Source organism: Cnephaeus nilssonii (genome assembly GCF_951640355.1).
Source record: "Cnephaeus nilssonii genome assembly, chromosome: 7".
Taxonomy (NCBI): domain Eukaryota; kingdom Metazoa; phylum Chordata; class Mammalia; order Chiroptera; family Vespertilionidae; genus Cnephaeus; species Cnephaeus nilssonii.
In genome coordinates, this window is record NC_137078.1 from 102,617,309 (window position 1) to 102,635,695 (window position 18,387).

General features: G+C 69.3%; 1 protein-coding gene across 1 annotated transcript in view; it reads left to right on the forward strand.

Moving 5' to 3' along the window:
• Window positions 1-18,387, forward strand: part of CFAP74 (cilia and flagella associated protein 74) — a gene marked incomplete at its 5' end in the record, with an annotated part of 33,410 nt that overhangs the window by 1,665 nt on the left and 13,358 nt on the right. Inside the window, 11 exons of the mRNA XM_079777893.1 lie at window positions 2,279-2,452; window positions 2,929-3,039; window positions 3,262-3,364; window positions 3,911-4,068; window positions 4,798-5,002; window positions 6,006-6,173; window positions 6,983-7,156; window positions 7,578-7,696; window positions 8,633-8,699; window positions 8,958-9,047; window positions 17,463-17,627. Coding sequence (XP_079634019.1) covers window positions 2,279-2,452; window positions 2,929-3,039; window positions 3,262-3,364; window positions 3,911-4,068; window positions 4,798-5,002; window positions 6,006-6,173; window positions 6,983-7,156; window positions 7,578-7,696; window positions 8,633-8,699; window positions 8,958-9,047; window positions 17,463-17,627 — 1,534 coding nt within the window. The remainder of the gene's footprint in view (window positions 1-2,278; window positions 2,453-2,928; window positions 3,040-3,261; window positions 3,365-3,910; window positions 4,069-4,797; window positions 5,003-6,005; window positions 6,174-6,982; window positions 7,157-7,577; window positions 7,697-8,632; window positions 8,700-8,957; window positions 9,048-17,462; window positions 17,628-18,387) is intronic.

The following is an 18,387-nucleotide window of genomic DNA, read 5'->3' on the forward strand; positions in this document are numbered from 1 at the left end:
GTTGGAAACGCTCGCTCGGCCGTCACCCACCGTCAGCCTCCGGCCGCTCGTCCCGCGGGTCAGGTGTCTGTCTGTGATGCTTACTGCCGAGTAACCTGGACACAAGGTGCTGGCCCCCCCCCCGCCCGTGCGTGTCCCCCACACACAGGCCTCCTGTCTGTAAGCCTCCCCGCGGACATTCCCACTGACGTGCGGGGAGAGTGGAGAGGGAGGGGGAGAGACAGAGAGCGACATCGACATGAGAGACACATCGACGGGTTGCCTCCCGCACGCGCCCCAACCAGGGCCCGGGCCGGGGAGGAGCCTGCAGCCGAGGGCATGTGCCCTGGACCGGAATGGAACCCGGGACCGCCCAGTCCGCGGGCCGGCGCTCTATCCACTGAGCCACACCAGCTTTGGCCACACGGCGTTCTTTTGCGCGACCTCAGTACCTACTTCCCCTGAGAAAACCGAGATCCCTGACCCCTCGTGGGGCGGGCTCCGTGTCTCGGGCCGTGAGAGCCGGTGCCGGGGTTTGGTTCTGGAGTTTTAACGGAGGTGACCGGCACGCCACAGAGCGGCCCCGTCGGCGTGGCTGCCCGGCGGTCTGAGGCCTGTGCCCCCTGTGCCCGTGGCCCTTCCCATTCAAGGTCACCCCCTGTGGGCAAGGTCACACGGGGCTGCCGGCGGGGTTTTCAGGAAACAGGAGCAGCCCCTGGGCGGGCGTGGCACCGAGACCTGGGAACGCGGCATGCCCCGGCCGGCCCGGCCCCGGCCCCTCTGGAGGCCGGGCAGCAGCGGAGGTGCCAGGGAGAGGGAGGCCACGCCGCGCTCCAGACGGTGACCGGGTTCCGCCTCCCCATTGCAGAGGGGAGCTGCGCGCCTCCCGCCCGCGGATGGACCACATCATCCGGCAGCAGAGAGGGAGACCCAAGGCCGCGTCGGAGAGAGAGGCCAGCCACGCGTACGTCCGGGCTCCGTGCGGGGGATGGGGGAGGGAGGAAGGGGGGACCCGGGGCAGACAAGCCGCCGCTCAGTGAAACGGCCTGGCCAGTGTGGCTCAGTGGACAGAGCATCGGCCCTCAGACCCAAGGGTCCCGGCTCGATTCTGGTCCAGGGCAGGAATCTCAGTGGCAGGCTTGGTCCCTGGCCCTGGTCAGGGCGTGTGCAGGAGGCAACCCATCGACGTGTGTCTCGTGTCGACGTCTCTCTCTGTCTCTCCTCCTCCCTTCCACTCTCTTTAAAATCAATGGTGAGTGAGTTTGCCCTAACCGGTTTGGCTCAGTGGATAGAGCGTCGGCCTGCGGACTGAAGGGTCCCAGGTTCGATTCCGGTCAAGGGCATGTACCTTGGTTGCGGGCACATCTCCAGTGGGGGGTGTGCAGGAGGCAGCTGAATCGGTGTCTCTCTCATCGATGTTTCTAACTCTCTATCCTCTCCCTTCCTCTCTGTAAGAAATCAATAAAATAAATTTTTAAAAAAAAATCAGTGGTGAGTGAGGATGAACAACAGCAAAGCCGTGTGAGAAGCGGACAACTCGGAATGGACTCCAAGCGTCTGGGGTCACAGGGCAGGAAGCCGGTGGCCAGGGGTCACTCGGGAGCAGGGGGACAGGGCAGGGCTCCCCGAGGAGGGGACGCCGGCTGGGACCCAGGCCAAACGAGCCGCTGGCAGAGACGAAGGAGCGTTGTGGGCGGAGAGGGGCGTCCTGGGACGTGAGGGAGGGGCAGGGGCGGCCCTCGGGGCTGGGCTTGCCCGGGGGAGAGGCCACGCGGGGGTCTCGGCCGCCCACCCCTGCCCCGCCCCCACCCGCTCGTCCCCGCAGCGCAGCGGGATCGGGTCTGAGACCAGGGCTGGGCTCTGGGTGGCGTCCCGGTGCTGCAGCGGCCGGAGGGCAGGGAAGAGAGAGCCACGGCCACAGCTGCGCTCAGCTGCTGACGTTCCGAGCATCCGGGTCCTCCTGCCCCGGCCCCTCCTGGAGAAGCGCGGAGGCCCACGGGGAGCGGGGGGCCGGGGGTCTCAGGGGGGATGGCGGGCCAGGCGAAGGCACCGCTGAGCCAAAGTGGGTGCGTGGCCGCCAGGCGCTCGGGGACCCGGCTCTGACGCGGTTCCGTCCTCTCCTTCACTGTGCAGTGCAGCCGTGGGCCGCCTCCGGCCACGTCCCCGCGCCTCCTCTCGGAGCAGGAGGCCGGGAGGGACATATCCCGGCCTTGCTGAGGGAGACGGGCGAGTGGGCGCCCCTGCCCCACGCGTGCCACGCCCACGTGTGCCACGCCCACACAGCGCCCTCCTCCTCCAGGAACGTCACGTGGCACACCCCCCTCCTGGAGGGCCAGATGGAGGGCCTGCAGCTGGCGGCCCGGGAGGAGCCGGAGGCCTCGGGGAGGAGCCTGCAGGTGCAGGCGACCCAGCAGCTCTGCAAGGAGAAGGAGGCCTGGGGGAAGTCGGAGCGGAACCGGCTGCTGCGGGTCAGGTGGGCGGACGCAGGCCCTGCCCCTGCCCGAGTGCCTCTCATTGGCCTCCCATCGGTGTCCCTCCTGGAACCCCTCTCCCCTCGGCTCCCCGTCCTCCCGAGGCTCCGCCCCTGGGCTCCGAGGCAGGGAGAGCATCCCCAGGTGTGTCCCAGCCAGGGACCCCGCACCCCACCTGAAGGATGCGCGTCCCCCTCTGGCCCCTGTGCACGCACACGTGTGTGTGTGTGTGTGTGTGTGTGTGAGAACCCCCTCATCACTCAGCGGCTCTGTCTCCATCCAGGAGCCCCCCCCCCCCTAAAAACAACCCTAGGCCACAGCTTTCTGCCGCCATGTGGGGTCTAAGTCCCCGGTCCTCACCCACGTGGTCCTGGTTCCTGGGCTCCCTCCGCCGATCTGGGCTCCCCCGGGCTCCCCACTCACGGACCTGCGTCCCACGGGGCCGGGCGGCGGCGAGCTGGAGGTGCCTGTCTCGCAGGCGGTCCACGCACCTGCAGAAGGAGCACGGGCTGCGGCACCAGAAGCTGGTGGAGGACGCCCGGAGGAACCACCGGGTGGCGGTGACCTTCCTGAAGGCCTCCCTGGGCAGGTGCGCCTCCCGGCGGGCGGGGCGGGCGGGGAGGCGGGGGTCCTGCGTGCGGTGGCCGGGCCTCTGTGTGTCATGGCGTCTCGTCATCATCGTCCAACGGGAATGAATGTGTACGTTTCGCTGCGAGCTGCTTGCCCGTGTGTCCAGGGCAGGGCCACGGGCACGGGCCTCCGTCCCCCACGCCCCCCTGCGGCGTGGCCGTTCACGGTGCCCACTCCCCAGGGTGCAGGAGCGGGAGCGGGAGCGGGAGCGGGCGGCCCTCGAGCACGTGCAGAGGCGCATGGACGCCGTGCTGGCCCTGAAGCACAGCATCACGGCCAACCGGGTAGGCACCTCCCCCCGCATCCCACCGCCCTCCAGCCTCACCCCTGCCCACCCTCCCAAACCCCCTCCTGGCCCCCCCGGCCTCCCCGAAGTGCCCCCCACGTCGTCTCAGGACTCAGTGCTCCCTGGGGACGCACCCAGCGTCCGCCCGGCTTCCTGGTCAGACACAGGTCGGCCAGAGGACACCAGCATGGCCGCCTCCACCCGCCTGGCCTGCGGGGAGGGCCGTGACCAGGTTCCAGGGGTCGGGCCTCCCTGGGGGAGGTGACCCCCGGGGCTCAGCAGGTGCAGTCAGGCCAGGGAAGCGGGGGAGGGGGGTCGGCCTCTGTGAAGGCTCCGAGGCAGGAGCGGGCACTAGGGGGAGGCAGTGGGCGGGCAGAGCACGGGGCGCGGAGATGAGCGGGCCGGCACAGAGCCGCACGGACGGGCTCCGCCACCCGAGGACGCAGGAGGGGGCTCCGTGTGTATGTGTGTGCACGTGTGCACATGTGTGTACACGTGTGTGCGTGCCCTGCTAACGCCGTGGCCTGTGTGTTCTGTTCCCAAGGAAACGCTCCGGAAATTTCAAGCGTGGGGCCAGGCCAAGGCGGAGCTGGCTGCGCGGAGGGCCCAGGCCGAGAAGCAGGCGATTCTGGCCCGAGGCGGGGACGCCTTCAAGCTGCTCTTCCACCAGCGCCGGCGCCAGGAGCTGGAGGCCCAGAAACGGTGAGGCCCGGAGGTGCCGCCTGACGGGGTGGGGGTGCGGGCGCACCAGCCTGCCCCCCCCCCCCGCCCCGTCCCTTCCTGGGCTGAGGCCGCCGGGCTCACCTTCAGTGCTCAGCCTCTGGGGCCTCCCTTTCCGTCCCCCCAGACCACAGCGCGGCTGTCGTTCACCCGAGACAGCCCTGGGCCCGGCCGGGCCCCCCCCCCCCCCCCACAGCTCCCGGGCACCGGCCCCGAGAGCTGGCCCCACGGGTCGCCCACCCAGCGCCCTGCAGGAGTGCTCGCTCAGGCCCAGGTTCCTGCCCGCCCCTCCAGCCTGTCCCCCCTCCCCTCCCCCCAGCCGCTAGCATCTGCCCAGGTGTGGCCTCCCGGTCTGCTCCCTGGGACAGCGGCTCTTGTCCAGGTGCCTGCGCATCACCCCTTCCTGGTGGGGCCCCGAGCAGCTCTGCCTGCCCCCAGCCCCTTCGTCCGTCCGGGGCAGGAGGCGGGAGGGGGCGGGAGGAGCCGCTGGAGTGAGCCAGTGAGGAGCTCAGGCCCTGAGGCTGCTCCTGTGTGTGCACCCCGTGGGCACCCCTGGCGCCGGCTGAGGCCCTGTGTGCCGTGGGGCCTGGACTGGGTGGAGGTTTGAGTCCCGGGCTCCCCGGAGCAGGGGGCCAGGCCTGGACGGCTGGGCAGGGCCTGTGCTCGGGGCGGCCCAGCCGCACGCCTGCTCTGAGCCGCCGCGTTCCCCAGCGCCTTCGAGGAGGAGCAGACGCTCAGGAAGCACGAGATCGTGGGTCGGCTTCTGAAGGAGGAGGCTGAGGAGAGCAAGAGGAAGCGGCCGCCATCACCGCCCGCCGCGGCCGCGGACACCGCCCCGCCCTCCCTGAGGAGCAAGACCTGGGACTACCTGGCCGACCTCAGCGAGGGGAGGACGCCCCGGGCTCCGGGCCTGGCGGTGAGCCCCGCGGGGAGCACAGGGCCCAGTGGGCGCGGCGTCTGGGCGGCGTCCTGGGACGTGGCGTAGCCTCCCCGTGCGTGAACCCAGGCCAAGGATTCCCTCCCCCTTCTTCCCGAGGGCGGGGCCCCAGGCAGCCGCGCTGGGCAGTCTGACGGCCCTCGTGGTCCCCTCTGAGCGGCTCAGGTCCGCGGCAGGTGGGAGCCGGCCTGCCCTGGGCGACGGCTCAGGTGTGAGGGGCGGGACCTGGGACCTGCACCTCGTCAGCCACGGGAGCCACGGCTCGGGCCACTCCCCTCCCCAGTTTACAGGCCAAAGACCGAAGGTCAGTCACGGGCCTGGGCCGACGTGTGCCCATCCCCCACATGCAGGTTATCAGCTGGGGCCAGACGGCCCATCAGAGACGGCTCTTTCCTCTCGGTCTCCCCCGCCCCACCGGGCTGTCTGCCTGCCTCTCCCCAGTGGGGGCCTGAGCCTGGCAGGCACTTTCGATTCTGCATTGTGACCACTGTGACCCCAGCACCTGAAGGTCAAGGTCACTGGCTTCAACAACCCGCTGCCAGCAACACCCTCCGGCTTCCTCTCCCCGTGCATTTTAGGTCTTTTCCTGTTTCCCAGGCCCATCTGGGTTCCCCGACACCTGCCCCCCTCCCCTCCCGCAGCCGCCCGGGCCTCCATCTGCGTCCTGACCTCTGTCTGACGTCCTGTCTGGCTCGGAGCCCCAGCTCTGTCCGGGGGGTGGTGTTTCCCGGGAAAACCAGAAATGCCAGCAGCTCAGGGTCAGGCAGGAGGGGCACAGCCACCAGGGAGAGGCTTGCTTTGTGGGCATCGAGGGGGGGGGGGGGACGCACAGCAGTGTAGACGCACATGCTCCTTTTAAATGGAAAAACTTGCAAACGGGGGCTCTGGTCGGCCGGAACGCGGAAGAGCCGGGTCCCTGACCCCATGTCCTTGCTGCTGCTGGTCCCGGTCCCCACCACGGCCGCTGCGCTCCTCCCCACAGGAGAACGACAGCCTTCCAGTCCTCGAGCGCCCCAGGCTGATGCAAGCCACCTCCAGCGAGTCCATCCAGGTCGACTCCGGGAGCCTCCGGAGCCGCAGCTGGGAAGACCAGACCCTGGCGGAGCCCGAGATCTCCGGCCTCTGGAACAAGGGCTACGAGTCGCACCAGGTATCTGCTCTCGTGCGTTAAGGCGCTCACGGCTGGACACGGACTGCGTCTTTCACCCCCATGCCCCCCGCCCCGCCTTCCCTCTCCCCTCCCGGCCGGCCTCGTGGAACGAAGGGCACGCCCGGGCCCGGACCTCCCGGCCTCCGTGGGGCCCCGCGGGGATGCGGCCAGGGCCTCGCTGTTGGGACGATTCCTCATTTTGTTCCGCTTCGTCTTCGGGAAAGAATTTCCAGAAAAGGCACGAGTTCAGAATGTCCCTTGAAAGCCTTTTTCAAGGAACGTGCTCCGTGCGGAGCCCTGGCCGCCGGACCCTGAGGGGCAGACACAGCTGGACGGGCCAAGAAGTCCGCCAGCGCCCGGGGCGCTCCCAGGACCGTGGCCACCGCCATGGCTCTGTCCCCGCACCGGCCGGCCACGGCCAGGCCACGCAGATGGGTGCCGTGGCGGTAAAGGCAAAGCCACGCTGGTTCCGGGGACGCTGGGCTGATGGGGCCGAGACAGGAGGGCGGGGCCTGAGCCAGGCCCAGGAAGGCGGTGGGCGCCTGAGGACAGGCCGTCCGGCCAGGGCAGCGAGGGCAGCAGGACACCCAGCTCCTCGGCCGGGACGCACTGCTCGGGGCCTCCGGGCCGAGTTTGGTGTAGGAACCGCCGCTTTGCCGCTATCTGCCCAGGTCTGCTGGGACCCTGGCCGCCCTCGTCTTCTCTTCCTCTGAAGTGGGGCTCCCTGGTGACCCCTGACGGGGTGCGCCTCCCTCTGCCTGGGGCCAGGCCTTGCCTCTGGCCCAGGCTCTGTCCCTGTGCACCCCCAGGGCCCCAAGGAGGACGTGGACCGGAAGCCCGTGGGGGGGACCAAGATGGAGAAGGACATCCTGGCCCGCACCATGGAGCAGCTGCGCAGCGGCGTGATCCACAAGCAGGTGGCGTCCGGGCGCGAGTTCAAAGGATGCCCCTTCAACAGCAAGCCCAAGCTCATCCACTTCAAGGTGACCCGCGATGGGAGGGCGCCCACGGCCGGGGCAGGGGCGACCCGCCGGAGGGAAGGCCCGCCCCCCCGCCCCCCCCCCCCCCCGCGTCGGGTGCAGGGGTGACCGGCTCAGGCCGCCTTCGAGGGGCCGTGGCTTCTGAGTGTCCTATTGCAAAGGGAGAGAGGGCAGGCCTCGTCCGTCCCTGCAGGGGAGGGGCTGTGGGCGCCAGGATGTACCCAGCCCTGGGCCCTACGCTGTCCAGCCGCCCCCCAAGCTCCCCCTGGGGTCCCCAGGAAGCTGCTTCCTGCTCTGACTCGTGCGAGCCCGGCACCCCTCACCCTGCTCCGCCGGCCACAGAGGGGCAGCTGTGGGCGGGGGGACCTCCCCACGCCTGCCAGCTCGGTCTCTCGGGCGCGAGGGTCAGGCTCGGTGTCCCTAGGACTTCGACATCGGCAAAGTGTACAAGAAGAGGATGACGCTGATCAACGCCACCTACACCATCAACTACTGCAAGCTGGAGGGCGTGGACGAGCACCTGCGGGACTTCGTCAGCATCCTGTGAGGGCGGGCGCCCGCCACTCAGGCCCACAGCCCCGCCCCCCCGCCTCCCCGCCTCCCCGCACAGGCCCGGCAGCCCGTTTTCTCAGACCTGCCCACAGCTCCCGGGTTCAGATCTCCGGACAGCTGCTTCCCCAGGGCCTCTGCTGCCCCGTCCCCGCCCGGCCCGGCCCCACGCCGCGGCTCGCTCCCCTCCGTGGCCGTGCGCAGCGGCTGCCACGCTCTCACTGGGGCTCTCCCTCACGTGGCGCGTTTCTCGTTTCTAAAAGCTCTAAGTTCTCCTCCAAACGGCCTCGCTCCCTCCTGGGCCCGGAGCCCCGTGGGCGGTGATGCCACGCCGAGGCGCCGGTCGGCCCGGTCCTGCTGCCCGGCCTCTGCTCGGCCCCACGCCTGGGGCCTGCCTTCCCGGTGGGGCTGGGACCCGCTGCCCAGGGCCCTTAGGTCGGACCCCGCCCGGGACAGGCCGCGTCCCGCCTCTCGGGGAGACTTTTCTCACCAGGACCCGGGCCAGGGCGCCGACGCCACGTCGCCTGGGCAGCTGCAGCCCTGTTTCTGGAACTTTCCCTGACATGGGGCTCCCTCCCTGGCATCGCCCTCACCCTGGGCCCTCGGTCTGGACTTGGCACGTCCCCAGGGCAGCGGTGGCCGTGGCCGCTGCCACCTCACGGCGTCCCCTCCGCCCCGGCCCCTGGGGGCTTTTCTTGCGGCTCCTTCCTCCTCCTCCACCCACCCACCCGCTCCCCGCTGGGGCGCCCTGTGGGCGAGTCCTGGGAGGCACGGGCGCAGCGCTGGGGGCAGGCGGGAGGGGGCCCGGCGGCGGGAGGGACCCGGTCCCCGCAGGGGCCGCCCTCAGGGAGCCCAGCACCGTCCCCGTGGGTGCTGCGGGCGGCCACGTGCGGGGAGGTTAATCGGGACGTGCCTGTGTCTGTGCCTCAGCTTCGACCCCCCTGGCCCCATGTCCGCCGGCATGTCCTGCGAAGTGCTGGTCACCTTCAAGCCCATGGTGAGTGCGGCTCCGGACGAGGGGTGAGGCGGGCGCTGCATGTCCCCGCCGGTCCCCCCGGTCCTGGGCTCCTCGGCTCCCGCAGGCCCGCTGCCCTGTTATTTCCCAAACACGCCGCTCACGTCCCCCGGGCGGGCGGGAGCCCCTGCCCTCTGGGGTCTGGGGTCTGTGCAGGGGGTCCCCCGGCCTGGCCGGCACCGCCCTCGGGGCCTGTCACGCGTCACAGGGAGTCACACGCGTGCTGCTCGGTTCTCTCAGGTGGAGAAGGACCTGGAGGGACGGATCTGGTTCCTGGCGCAGACCGGCCGGTTTTCCATCCCGCTGAAGTGCTCCATCAAGCAGTGCTCCGTGAGTCCCGGCTGAGCGGAGGGGCCCTGGAGCGGGGGGGGGGGGGGGGGGGGGGGGGAGGAGGAGCTGTGGGTCTCCGTCGCCCCCTCCCCTGAGACACACATGTGTGCGTCCACGCAGGACACGCCCCATGCTGGGCGGAGCCCAGACCCAGGACCCAGGGTCCGCTCTGCAGCCCTGGGGCCCCCCACTTAGTCACCGCGCCTCCGCAGCGTCCCGCGTGCGCGCCTGGTCTTTCTCTCGCCTTGGACCCGTTTCACCCGTTTTGCCGCCCCCTCCTCCCCCGCCGCAGCCGCCAGCCTGCTCTGTGGTCCGTGTCTGTGGACCCCACAGTGAGGGCCGACCGCCCGCCTCTGTGGTCCGTGTCTGTGGACCCCACAGTGAGGGCTGCCAGCCTGCTCTGTGGTCCGTGTCTGTGGACCCCACAGTGAGGGCCGACCGCCCGCCTCTGTGGTCCGTGTCTGTGGACCCCACAGTGAGGGCTGCCAGCCTGCTCTGTGGTCCGTGTCTGTGGACCCCACAGTGAGGGCCGACCGCCCGCCTCTGTGGTCCGTGTCTGTGGACCCCACAGTGAGGGCCGACCGCCCGCCTCTGTGGTCCGTGTCTGTGGACCCCACAGTGAGGGCCGACCGCCCGCCTCTGTGGTCCGTGTCTGTGGACCCCACAGTGAGGGCCGACCGCCCGCCTCTGTGGTCCGTGTCTGTGGACCCCACAGTGAGGGCCGACCGCCCGCCTCTGTGGTCCGTGTCTGTGGACCCCACAGTGAGGGCCGACCGCCCGCCTCTGTGGTCCATGTCTGTGGACCCCACAGTGAGGGCCGACCGCCCGCCTCTGTGGTCCGTGTCTGTGGTCCGTGTCTGTGGACCCCACAGTGAGGGCCGACCGCCCGCCTCTGTGGTCCGTGTCTGTGGACCCCACAGTGAGGGCCGACCGCCCGCCTCTGTGGTCCGTGTCTGTGGACCCCACAGTGAGGGCCGACCGCCCGCCTCTGTGGTCCGTGTCTGTGGACCCCACAGTGAGGGCCGACCGCCCGCCTCTGTGGTCCGTGTCTGTGGACCCCACAGTGAGGGCCGACCGCCCGCCTCTGTGGTCCGTGTCTGTGGACCCCACAGTGAGGGCCGACCGCCCGCCTCTGTGGTCCGTGTCTGTGGACCCCACAGTGAGGGCCGACTGCCTGCCTCTGTGGTCCGTGTCTGTGGACCCCACAGTGAGGGCCGACTGCCTGCCTCTGTGGTCCGTGTCTGTGGACCCCACAGTGAGGGCCGACCGCCTGCTCTGTGGTCCGTGTCTGTGGACCCCACAGTGAGGGCCGACCGCCCGCCTCTGTGGTCCGTGTCTGTGAACCCCACAGTGAGGGCCGACTGCCTGCCTCTGTGGTCCGTGTCTGTGGACCCCACAGTGAGGGCCGACTGCCTGCCTCTGTGGTCCGTGTCTGTGGACCCCACAGTGAGGGCCGACCGCCTGCTCTGTGGTCCGTGTCTGTGAACCCCACAGTGAGGGCCGACTGCCTGCCTCTGTGGTCCGTGTCTGTGGACCCCACAGTGAGGGCCGACCGCCCGCCTCTGTGGTCCGTGTCTGTGGACCCCACAGTGAGGGCCGACCGCCCGCCTCTGTGGTCCGTGTCTGTGGACCCCACAGTGAGGGCCGACCGCCCGCCTCTGTGGTCCGTGTCTGTGGACCCCACAGTGAGGGCCGACCGCCCGCCTCTGTGGTCCGTGTCTGTGGACCCCACAGTGAGGGCCGACCGCCCGCCTCTGTGGTCCGTGTCTGTGGACCCCACAGTGAGGGCCGACCGCCCGCCTCTGTGGTCCGTGTCTGTGGACCCCACAGTGAGGGCCGACTGCCTGCCTCTGTGGTCCGTGTCTGTGGACCCCACAGTGAGGGCCGACCGCCTGCCTCTGTGGTCCGTGTCTGTGGACCCCACAGTGAGGGCCGACCGCCCGCCTCTGTGGTCCGTGTCTGTGGACCCCACAGTGAGGGCCGACCGCCCGCCTCTGTGGTCCGTGTCTGTGGACCCCACAGTGAGGGCCGACCGCCCGCCTCTGTGGTCCATGTCTGTGGACCCCACAGTGAGGGCCGACCGCCCGCCTCTGTGGTCCGTGTCTGTGGTCCGTGTCTGTGGACCCCACAGTGAGGGCCGACCGCCCGCCTCTGTGGTCCGTGTCTGTGGACCCCACAGTGAGGGCCGACCGCCCGCCTCTGTGGTCCGTGTCTGTGGACCCCACAGTGAGGGCCGACCGCCCGCCTCTGTGGTCCGTGTCTGTGGACCCCACAGTGAGGGCCGACCGCCCGCCTCTGTGGTCCGTGTCTGTGGACCCCACAGTGAGGGCCGACCGCCCGCCTCTGTGGTCCGTGTCTGTGGACCCCACAGTGAGGGCCGACCGCCCGCCTCTGTGGTCCGTGTCTGTGGACCCCACAGTGAGGGCCGACTGCCTGCCTCTGTGGTCCGTGTCTGTGGACCCCACAGTGAGGGCCGACTGCCTGCCTCTGTGGTCCGTGTCTGTGGACCCCACAGTGAGGGCCGACCGCCTGCTCTGTGGTCCGTGTCTGTGGACCCCACAGTGAGGGCCGACCGCCCGCCTCTGTGGTCCGTGTCTGTGAACCCCACAGTGAGGGCCGACTGCCTGCCTCTGTGGTCCGTGTCTGTGGACCCCACAGTGAGGGCCGACTGCCTGCCTCTGTGGTCCGTGTCTGTGGACCCCACAGTGAGGGCCGACCGCCTGCTCTGTGGTCCGTGTCTGTGAACCCCACAGTGAGGGCCGACTGCCTGCCTCTGTGGTCCGTGTCTGTGGACCCCACAGTGAGGGCCGACCGCCCGCCTCTGTGGTCCGTGTCTGTGGACCCCACAGTGAGGGCCGACCGCCCGCCTCTGTGGTCCGTGTCTGTGGACCCCACAGTGAGGGCCGACCGCCCGCCTCTGTGGTCCGTGTCTGTGGACCCCACAGTGAGGGCCGACCGCCCGCCTCTGTGGTCCGTGTCTGTGGACCCCACAGTGAGGGCCGACCGCCCGCCTCTGTGGTCCGTGTCTGTGGACCCCACAGTGAGGGCCGACTGCCTGCCTCTGTGGTCCGTGTCTGTGGACCCCACAGTGAGGGCCGACTGCCTGCCTCTGTGGTCCGTGTCTGTGGACCCCACAGTGAGGGCCGACCGCCTGCTCTGTGGTCCGTGTCTGTGGACCCCACAGTGAGGGCCGACCGCCCGCCTCTGTGGTCCGTGTCTGTGAACCCCACAGTGAGGGCCGACTGCCTGCCTCTGTGGTCCGTGTCTGTGGACCCCACAGTGAGGGCCGACTGCCTGCCTCTGTGGTCCGTGTCTGTGGACCCCACAGTGAGGGCCGACCGCCTGCTCTGTGGTCCGTGTCTGTGAACCCCACAGTGAGGGCCGACTGCCTGCCTCTGTGGTCCGTGTCTGTGGACCCCACAGTGAGGGCCGACTGCCTGCCTCTGTGGTCCGTGTCTGTGGACCCCACAGTGAGGGCCGACCGCCCGCCTCTGTGGTCCGTGTCTGTGGACCCCACAGTGAGGGCCGACCGCCTGCTCTGTGGTCCGTGTCTGTGGACCCCACAGTGAGGGCCGACCGCCCGCCTCTGTGGTCCGTGTCTGTGGACCCCACAGTGAGGGCCGACCGCCCGCCTCTGTGGTCCGTGTCTGTGGACCCCACAGTGAGGGCCGACCGCCTGCTCTGTGGTCCGTGTCTGTGGACCCCACAGTGAGGGCCGACCGCCCGCCTCTGTGGTCCGTGTCTGTGGACCCCACAGTGAGGGCCGACCGCCCGCCTCTGTGGGACTCCCCGCGGGGCCACTGCCCCCCAGGCCCCTCCTTTCCCACGGAGCGAGTCCCTCCGGTTCAGCCCCGGCTGCGCGTCCCTCTGCCGGCCCCTGGCCGCCCCGCCCCGCCCCGCGCCCGTGTGAGGATTCTGCGGGAACGTGGGGTGTTCATCTCCTCGAGACACTGACTCCATCTCCTCCACAAACTCCCGGACGCGGGGCCGCCGGCCTGAGGCAGCCCACCCCCCGCTTCCTGAGGGAACCCCAACACTTTTCCACTGCGGCTGCCGCCCGCGTTCCCACCACGGGGAACCAGGCCCCGTTCCCCGCCTCCTCGCCAGCCGTGTCATTGGCTGATTGGCTGGGGGCGGCCGTGCTGACAGGTGTGGGGGGCCCTCACTGGGGCTTTAACCTGCGTCTCAGGTGATGGGCGACGTGGAGCATCCCGTCACGGGCCTCTGGCCACCCGCACGTCCTCCTTGGGGACGTGCATGCGGACCCTCTGCCGTTTCTGAACGCGTTTGCTTGCTGGTCGGCTCTCGGGCTGTGTGCGTTCTTTGTGTGTCCTGGGCCGTGGCCCCGCGCCAGCCGGGTAGCTTCCCCCGTCCGTGGGCCCTCTCTGCGCGGCCGGGCAGAGCTGATGCGCTTCCATTAGGAGGGTGCCAGGCCGGAGCAGCAGAGCGGGCGCTGCCCTGGCCCATCGGTGACCCCCGGGCCCGCGGCGACATCTGCCGACAGGCCTGCTGTTGCTGACGCTTGGCGGTGAGTCGGCAGCTCCGGGCACTCGCCCCCTGGGGCACGCGGTGGACGAGGGCGCTGTCCTCCACTCCCTCCTGCCCGCACCGTCAGCGCCCGCACACGCTGCGGAACCAGGGGCTCCGGACTCACGGCGGCACCAGCCGCGACTGTGCGTCTGGTCAGAGGTGGCGGGCGGGGCTCCCAGCCTCCGGCAGCGGCGTTCCCAGCGGCTCTCTCAGAGGCCCCCGGAGCCCACGCGGGAGCCGTCAGGCCTCCCTCGCCTCCTTCCCCCTAACGAGCCCCGTGGCCCCGTCCTCCGTCCCGGGCAGGGCGGCCCCCGCCGCTGAGGGGAGCGAGCAGCGAGAGCGTGGTCTGATCTACACCAAGACCAGCGGAGCGCCTGCCTGTCCCTCCGGGCGCCCTGCGCTCCGGGACTCCTGAGCCAGGACGAGTGGGCACGCACACTGGCTGTTGGTGCCCAGGGCCTCCTCCTTCCTTCGGGCTTTCATTGCAGAAACGACCGCGGGGAACTGAGCCTCGCAGCCTCACAGCCTCCCCAGGGCCCAGCCGGTGGGCAGTGCCCTCACACCTGCACAACCCTCACACCTGCACAACCCTCACACCTGCACGACCCTCACACCTGCACAACCCTCACACCTGCACAACCCTCACACCTGCGCGGCCCTCACACCTGCACAACCCTCACCTGCACAACCCTCACACCTGTGCGGCCCTCACACCTGCGCGGCCCTCACACCTGCACAACCCTCACCTGCACAACCCTCACACCTGTGCGGCCCTCACACCTGCACAACCCTCACACCTGCGCGGCCCTCACACCTGCACAACCCTCACACCTGCGCGGCCCTCACACCTGCACAACCCTCACACCTGCGCAACCCTCACACCTGCGCGGCCCTCACACCTGCACAACCCTCACACCTGTGCGGCCCTCACACCTGCACAACCCTCACACCTGCGCGGCCCTCACACCTGCACAACCCTCACACCTGCGCAACCCTCACACCTGCGCGGCCCTCACACCTGCGCAACCCTCACACCTGCACAACCCTCACACCTGCACAACCCTCACACCTGCGCGGCCCTCACACCTGCGCGGCCCTCACACCTGCACAACCCTCACACCTGCGCGGCCCTCACACCTGCACAACCCTCACACCTGCGCAGCCCTCACACCTGCGCGGCCCTCACACCTGCACAACCCTCACACCTGCACAACCCTCACACCTGCATAACCCTCACACCTGCGCAGCCCTCACACCTGCACAACCCTCACACCTGCGCAGCCCTCACACCTGCGCGGCCCCCACACCTGCGCGGCCCTCACACCTGCGCGGCCCTCACACCTGCACAACCCTCACACCTGCACAACCCTCACACCTGCGCGGCCCTCACACCTGCACGACCCTCACACCTGCATAACCCTCACACCTGCACAACCCTCACACCTGCACAACCCTCACATCTGCACAACCCTCACACCTGCGCGGCCCTCACGCCTGCACAACCCTCACACCTGCGCAACCCTCACACCTGCGCGGCCCTCACACCTGTGCAGCCCTGTGCAGCCCTCACTGTCCCCCAGGCCGGCTCCACTCCGCAGGATGGAAACTGTCCCCAGTGAGCACTCACCCCACCTCCCTCCCTCCCTCCCCACCCCCCACCCCCACCCACCGCCTACTCGGCCTCCGTGCACCGGCCCCTCCAAGGACCTTACGTAATGGCACCACACGTGTCTGTCCTGTGACTGGCCTGCCCCGCTCGGCAGCGTGGCCTCAGGGTCCGCCCGTGTTGGGGCAGGTGACAGGCCTGCCTGCCTTCTCAGGGCGCGATGGGCACGTCCTCTGTGCCTCAGCCGACACCCCTCGCTCCTGCAGGCTGTCCTCTGCACTCACTGGGCTTCTGTGCTGACATGTTTAAGCTCCTTTCTCCTTTCCACTGTGTCTCCTCCACCCCCTCTCCCTTGGTGGTTGCCATGGGGACTGCATTTAGCATCCTCAGGTCCTGGCCCCGATTTGGGCGCCTGGCGTCTCCCCTCGGTGGCCGCAGAGCCCGCTCCGCACAGCCACCCGCCCCGTGAGTGGCACCTCCGTAACCTGCGGACCCAGCAACGCGCTAACCCTCCTGGGGCGCCTTAGTCTCGGTTCCGCAGAAACACAACGTGGTTAAGACCGAAGTGACGGCAGCACCAGCTTCCAGGCGGAGCTGCTTCTCGTGGGAAGCTGTGTTCGTCCTGAACCGCGCAGGGAACGGCGCCGCCATGCTCGCCTCCTGGCGGCGTCTCCCGGGGCCTTGCCCTCCACCCGGCTGCCCGAGCGTGTCCTACAGGGCGGCCCGTGGTCACGGACCCGACCCCGCCCCCCGCTTCTTTCTGAGCCTGGGGTGTCTTTGCTGCTCCCTCACTTTGGAAGGCTGGGGTGCCGCCTTCCCAGGGCAGTGCCGTGTCCAGCTGAATCAGGGGCTCTGCCGTGAGAAGGAAGAGAGCGGCTGGAGGGCGGCCGTGGCCCCTGTCCCCCGAAGCCCTGCGCCACCCCGATGTGCCCACGCACCTGCTGCCGCTGCCACTCACAGCATGCCCGCCCCTTCCCAGGGCGGCAGGGCCCGGGCACGGCCACGCAGCATCTCTCTCCCTGCGGCGTCTCAGTCTGGTGCCTCTAGCAGCTCGGGGACACCCGCACACAGACTCACACGCACCCACACGTTCACTTCTGATCCCTTCTCCTCACCACGCACAGGTCCACGTGGGTTTCCGTTCTGTGTGTGATTTGGACGTGTGGGAGGGAGCCCCTTTCCTCTCGTGGCCCAGCGTGCGGGCAGGCCATGGTGCCAAGTCGGCGGGAGGCTGCTGCCTGGAGGTCTCGTTCTCCACCGTCGGCGTTTCCGGCTGAGTCGCCCGTGGGCACCACTTTCCCCGCCTCCTCCCGCGAGCTTCGGTCTGCCGCGTCTTGTTTTCGTTTGTCCCTCTGTCTTTTCTCATTTCGCGCTCCGTCCCTCAGTGGTTTGAGGACGCGTTTATTCCCACGGCGCGGTGACCTTTCCGGTTTGCGGCGTGTTGTTGATTCCGGCTGTGGCTGGAGACGTGCTTGGCAGACACCCATCTCTCCACGTCAGTGAGGTTTCCCACGTCTGCGACCTCACGTGGGGTCTGTCCTGGAGAACAGGCGGCTGTTGGGTGTGGGCTGTGCGTCTGTCTGTCTGTCTGTCGGGTCTCGCTGTCTGTCTTGCTGCTCAGCTCCTCCGACTCTGGTTTCCGCTGGGCTCCACCAGGGCCCGTCCGCTCCCGGGAGAGGAGGGTCCCAGGGCTGTTTCTCTCATCGCGTCCGTCAAGTGCCACACGGTGCACGCGGTTTGGTGGTCTCTGCTTAGGTGCAGGGGCAGCACTGCGGCCCCTCCGTGTGCTGGGCCTGTCGTTAGTGTGCAGCCACGGATCTTATCATCTCTGTTTCGCCTTCTCCAGAAAGTCACGTGGTTGGGGGCGCACAGGCTGTGGCCTCTCAGGTCAGCTCCTTCCTCCTAACGAGATGCGTTTAGGCTCCTGCCGGGAGGGCGTGCTTCTTTCTGGCCGGCGTGGCTTTTCAGGAGGTGGACTCGGGCTCCCCAGGTCATGTTTCCAGGAAGTGATCACGTCCCTGGTGTGTGCAGACCGCCCCCCCCCTCCTGCCTAGAGCCAGACACAGGCCCACCCCGAACAGGAGGAAGGCAGGGCCTGCGTCCTGGGCCACTCCCCCAGGGCCACTACCCCATGGCTGCTCCCCCAGGACTGCTCCCCACAGGGCTGCTCCCACAGGGCTGCTCCCACAGGGCTGCTCCCCCAGGGCTGTGGATGGCAGGTGGGTTCAGCACGGGCTGCTGCCTGGCCCAGTCACCCTCCCACTGGCGTCTCTCGGCAGCTGTCCCTGGACAAGGAGCTCATCAACTTTGGCAGCTACGTGGTGGGTGAGACGGCATCCCGGGTCATCACCCTGTCCAACATCGGGGCCCTGGGCACTGGATTCCGGGTCCAGCTGGAGTCCGAGCCCTGCGAGTTGGAGCTGGGCCAGTCGACCATCAGAGTGGTGAGTGTCCCACTGCCCAGTGCACCCAGGGGGAGCAGCGGGGATGCAGGGGGGCTGGAGGGGCGGGGCGTCCTGCTCTGGGTAGGAGACACCCCCATGAAGGAGTGAAGGATGAGGGGTCACAGGGCCAGTGCCCGCTCCAGCAGGTGGCAGCACTGCAGTGGCCAAGCGCTCCGGAGCCCAGCCTCCCACGTGCGCCTCTGAGTCCCGGTGGGGCCTCCCTGCCCAAAGGCTGTGCAGATGGGCCCCCAGTGGGTGCCACAGACAGCTCCCCGCACCCCAGCTCCCTGGGCGCATGGTGGGTGCGGATGGGGGAGGGGAACCGCCTTTTTAAACACTCGTCCGAATTAGTTACACTTTTCTACAAGAAGCACCGTGCTGGCCCCGGCACTGACAGGTCACGGGTCCAATTCCCGGCCGAGGGCACGGACCTGGGTTGCAGGTTGGATCCCCAGCCCAGGTTGGGGGCAGGTGTGGGAGGCAACCGATCGATGTGTTTCACCTCGATGCTTCGGGATGGTGGGTGATGAGGGCACAAGGCCAGGCTTGCTGGGTGGGCACATGCCCGGCCCTCGGGGTGCTCCTGGGCGCCAGCTCTGCGCTCTCCGAATGGGTGTCTGCCTGCCTGGCAGCAGCACCCCCAAGCCGTGCCCCTCTGTCTATCGCCCTGTGGCCCTGGAGCCGCACGCGGGCACTGTCGCCCGGCTGCACGCACAGCAGAGAGGGCGGGGCAGTGCGCTCTGGGTGGGAAGCGGGTGGG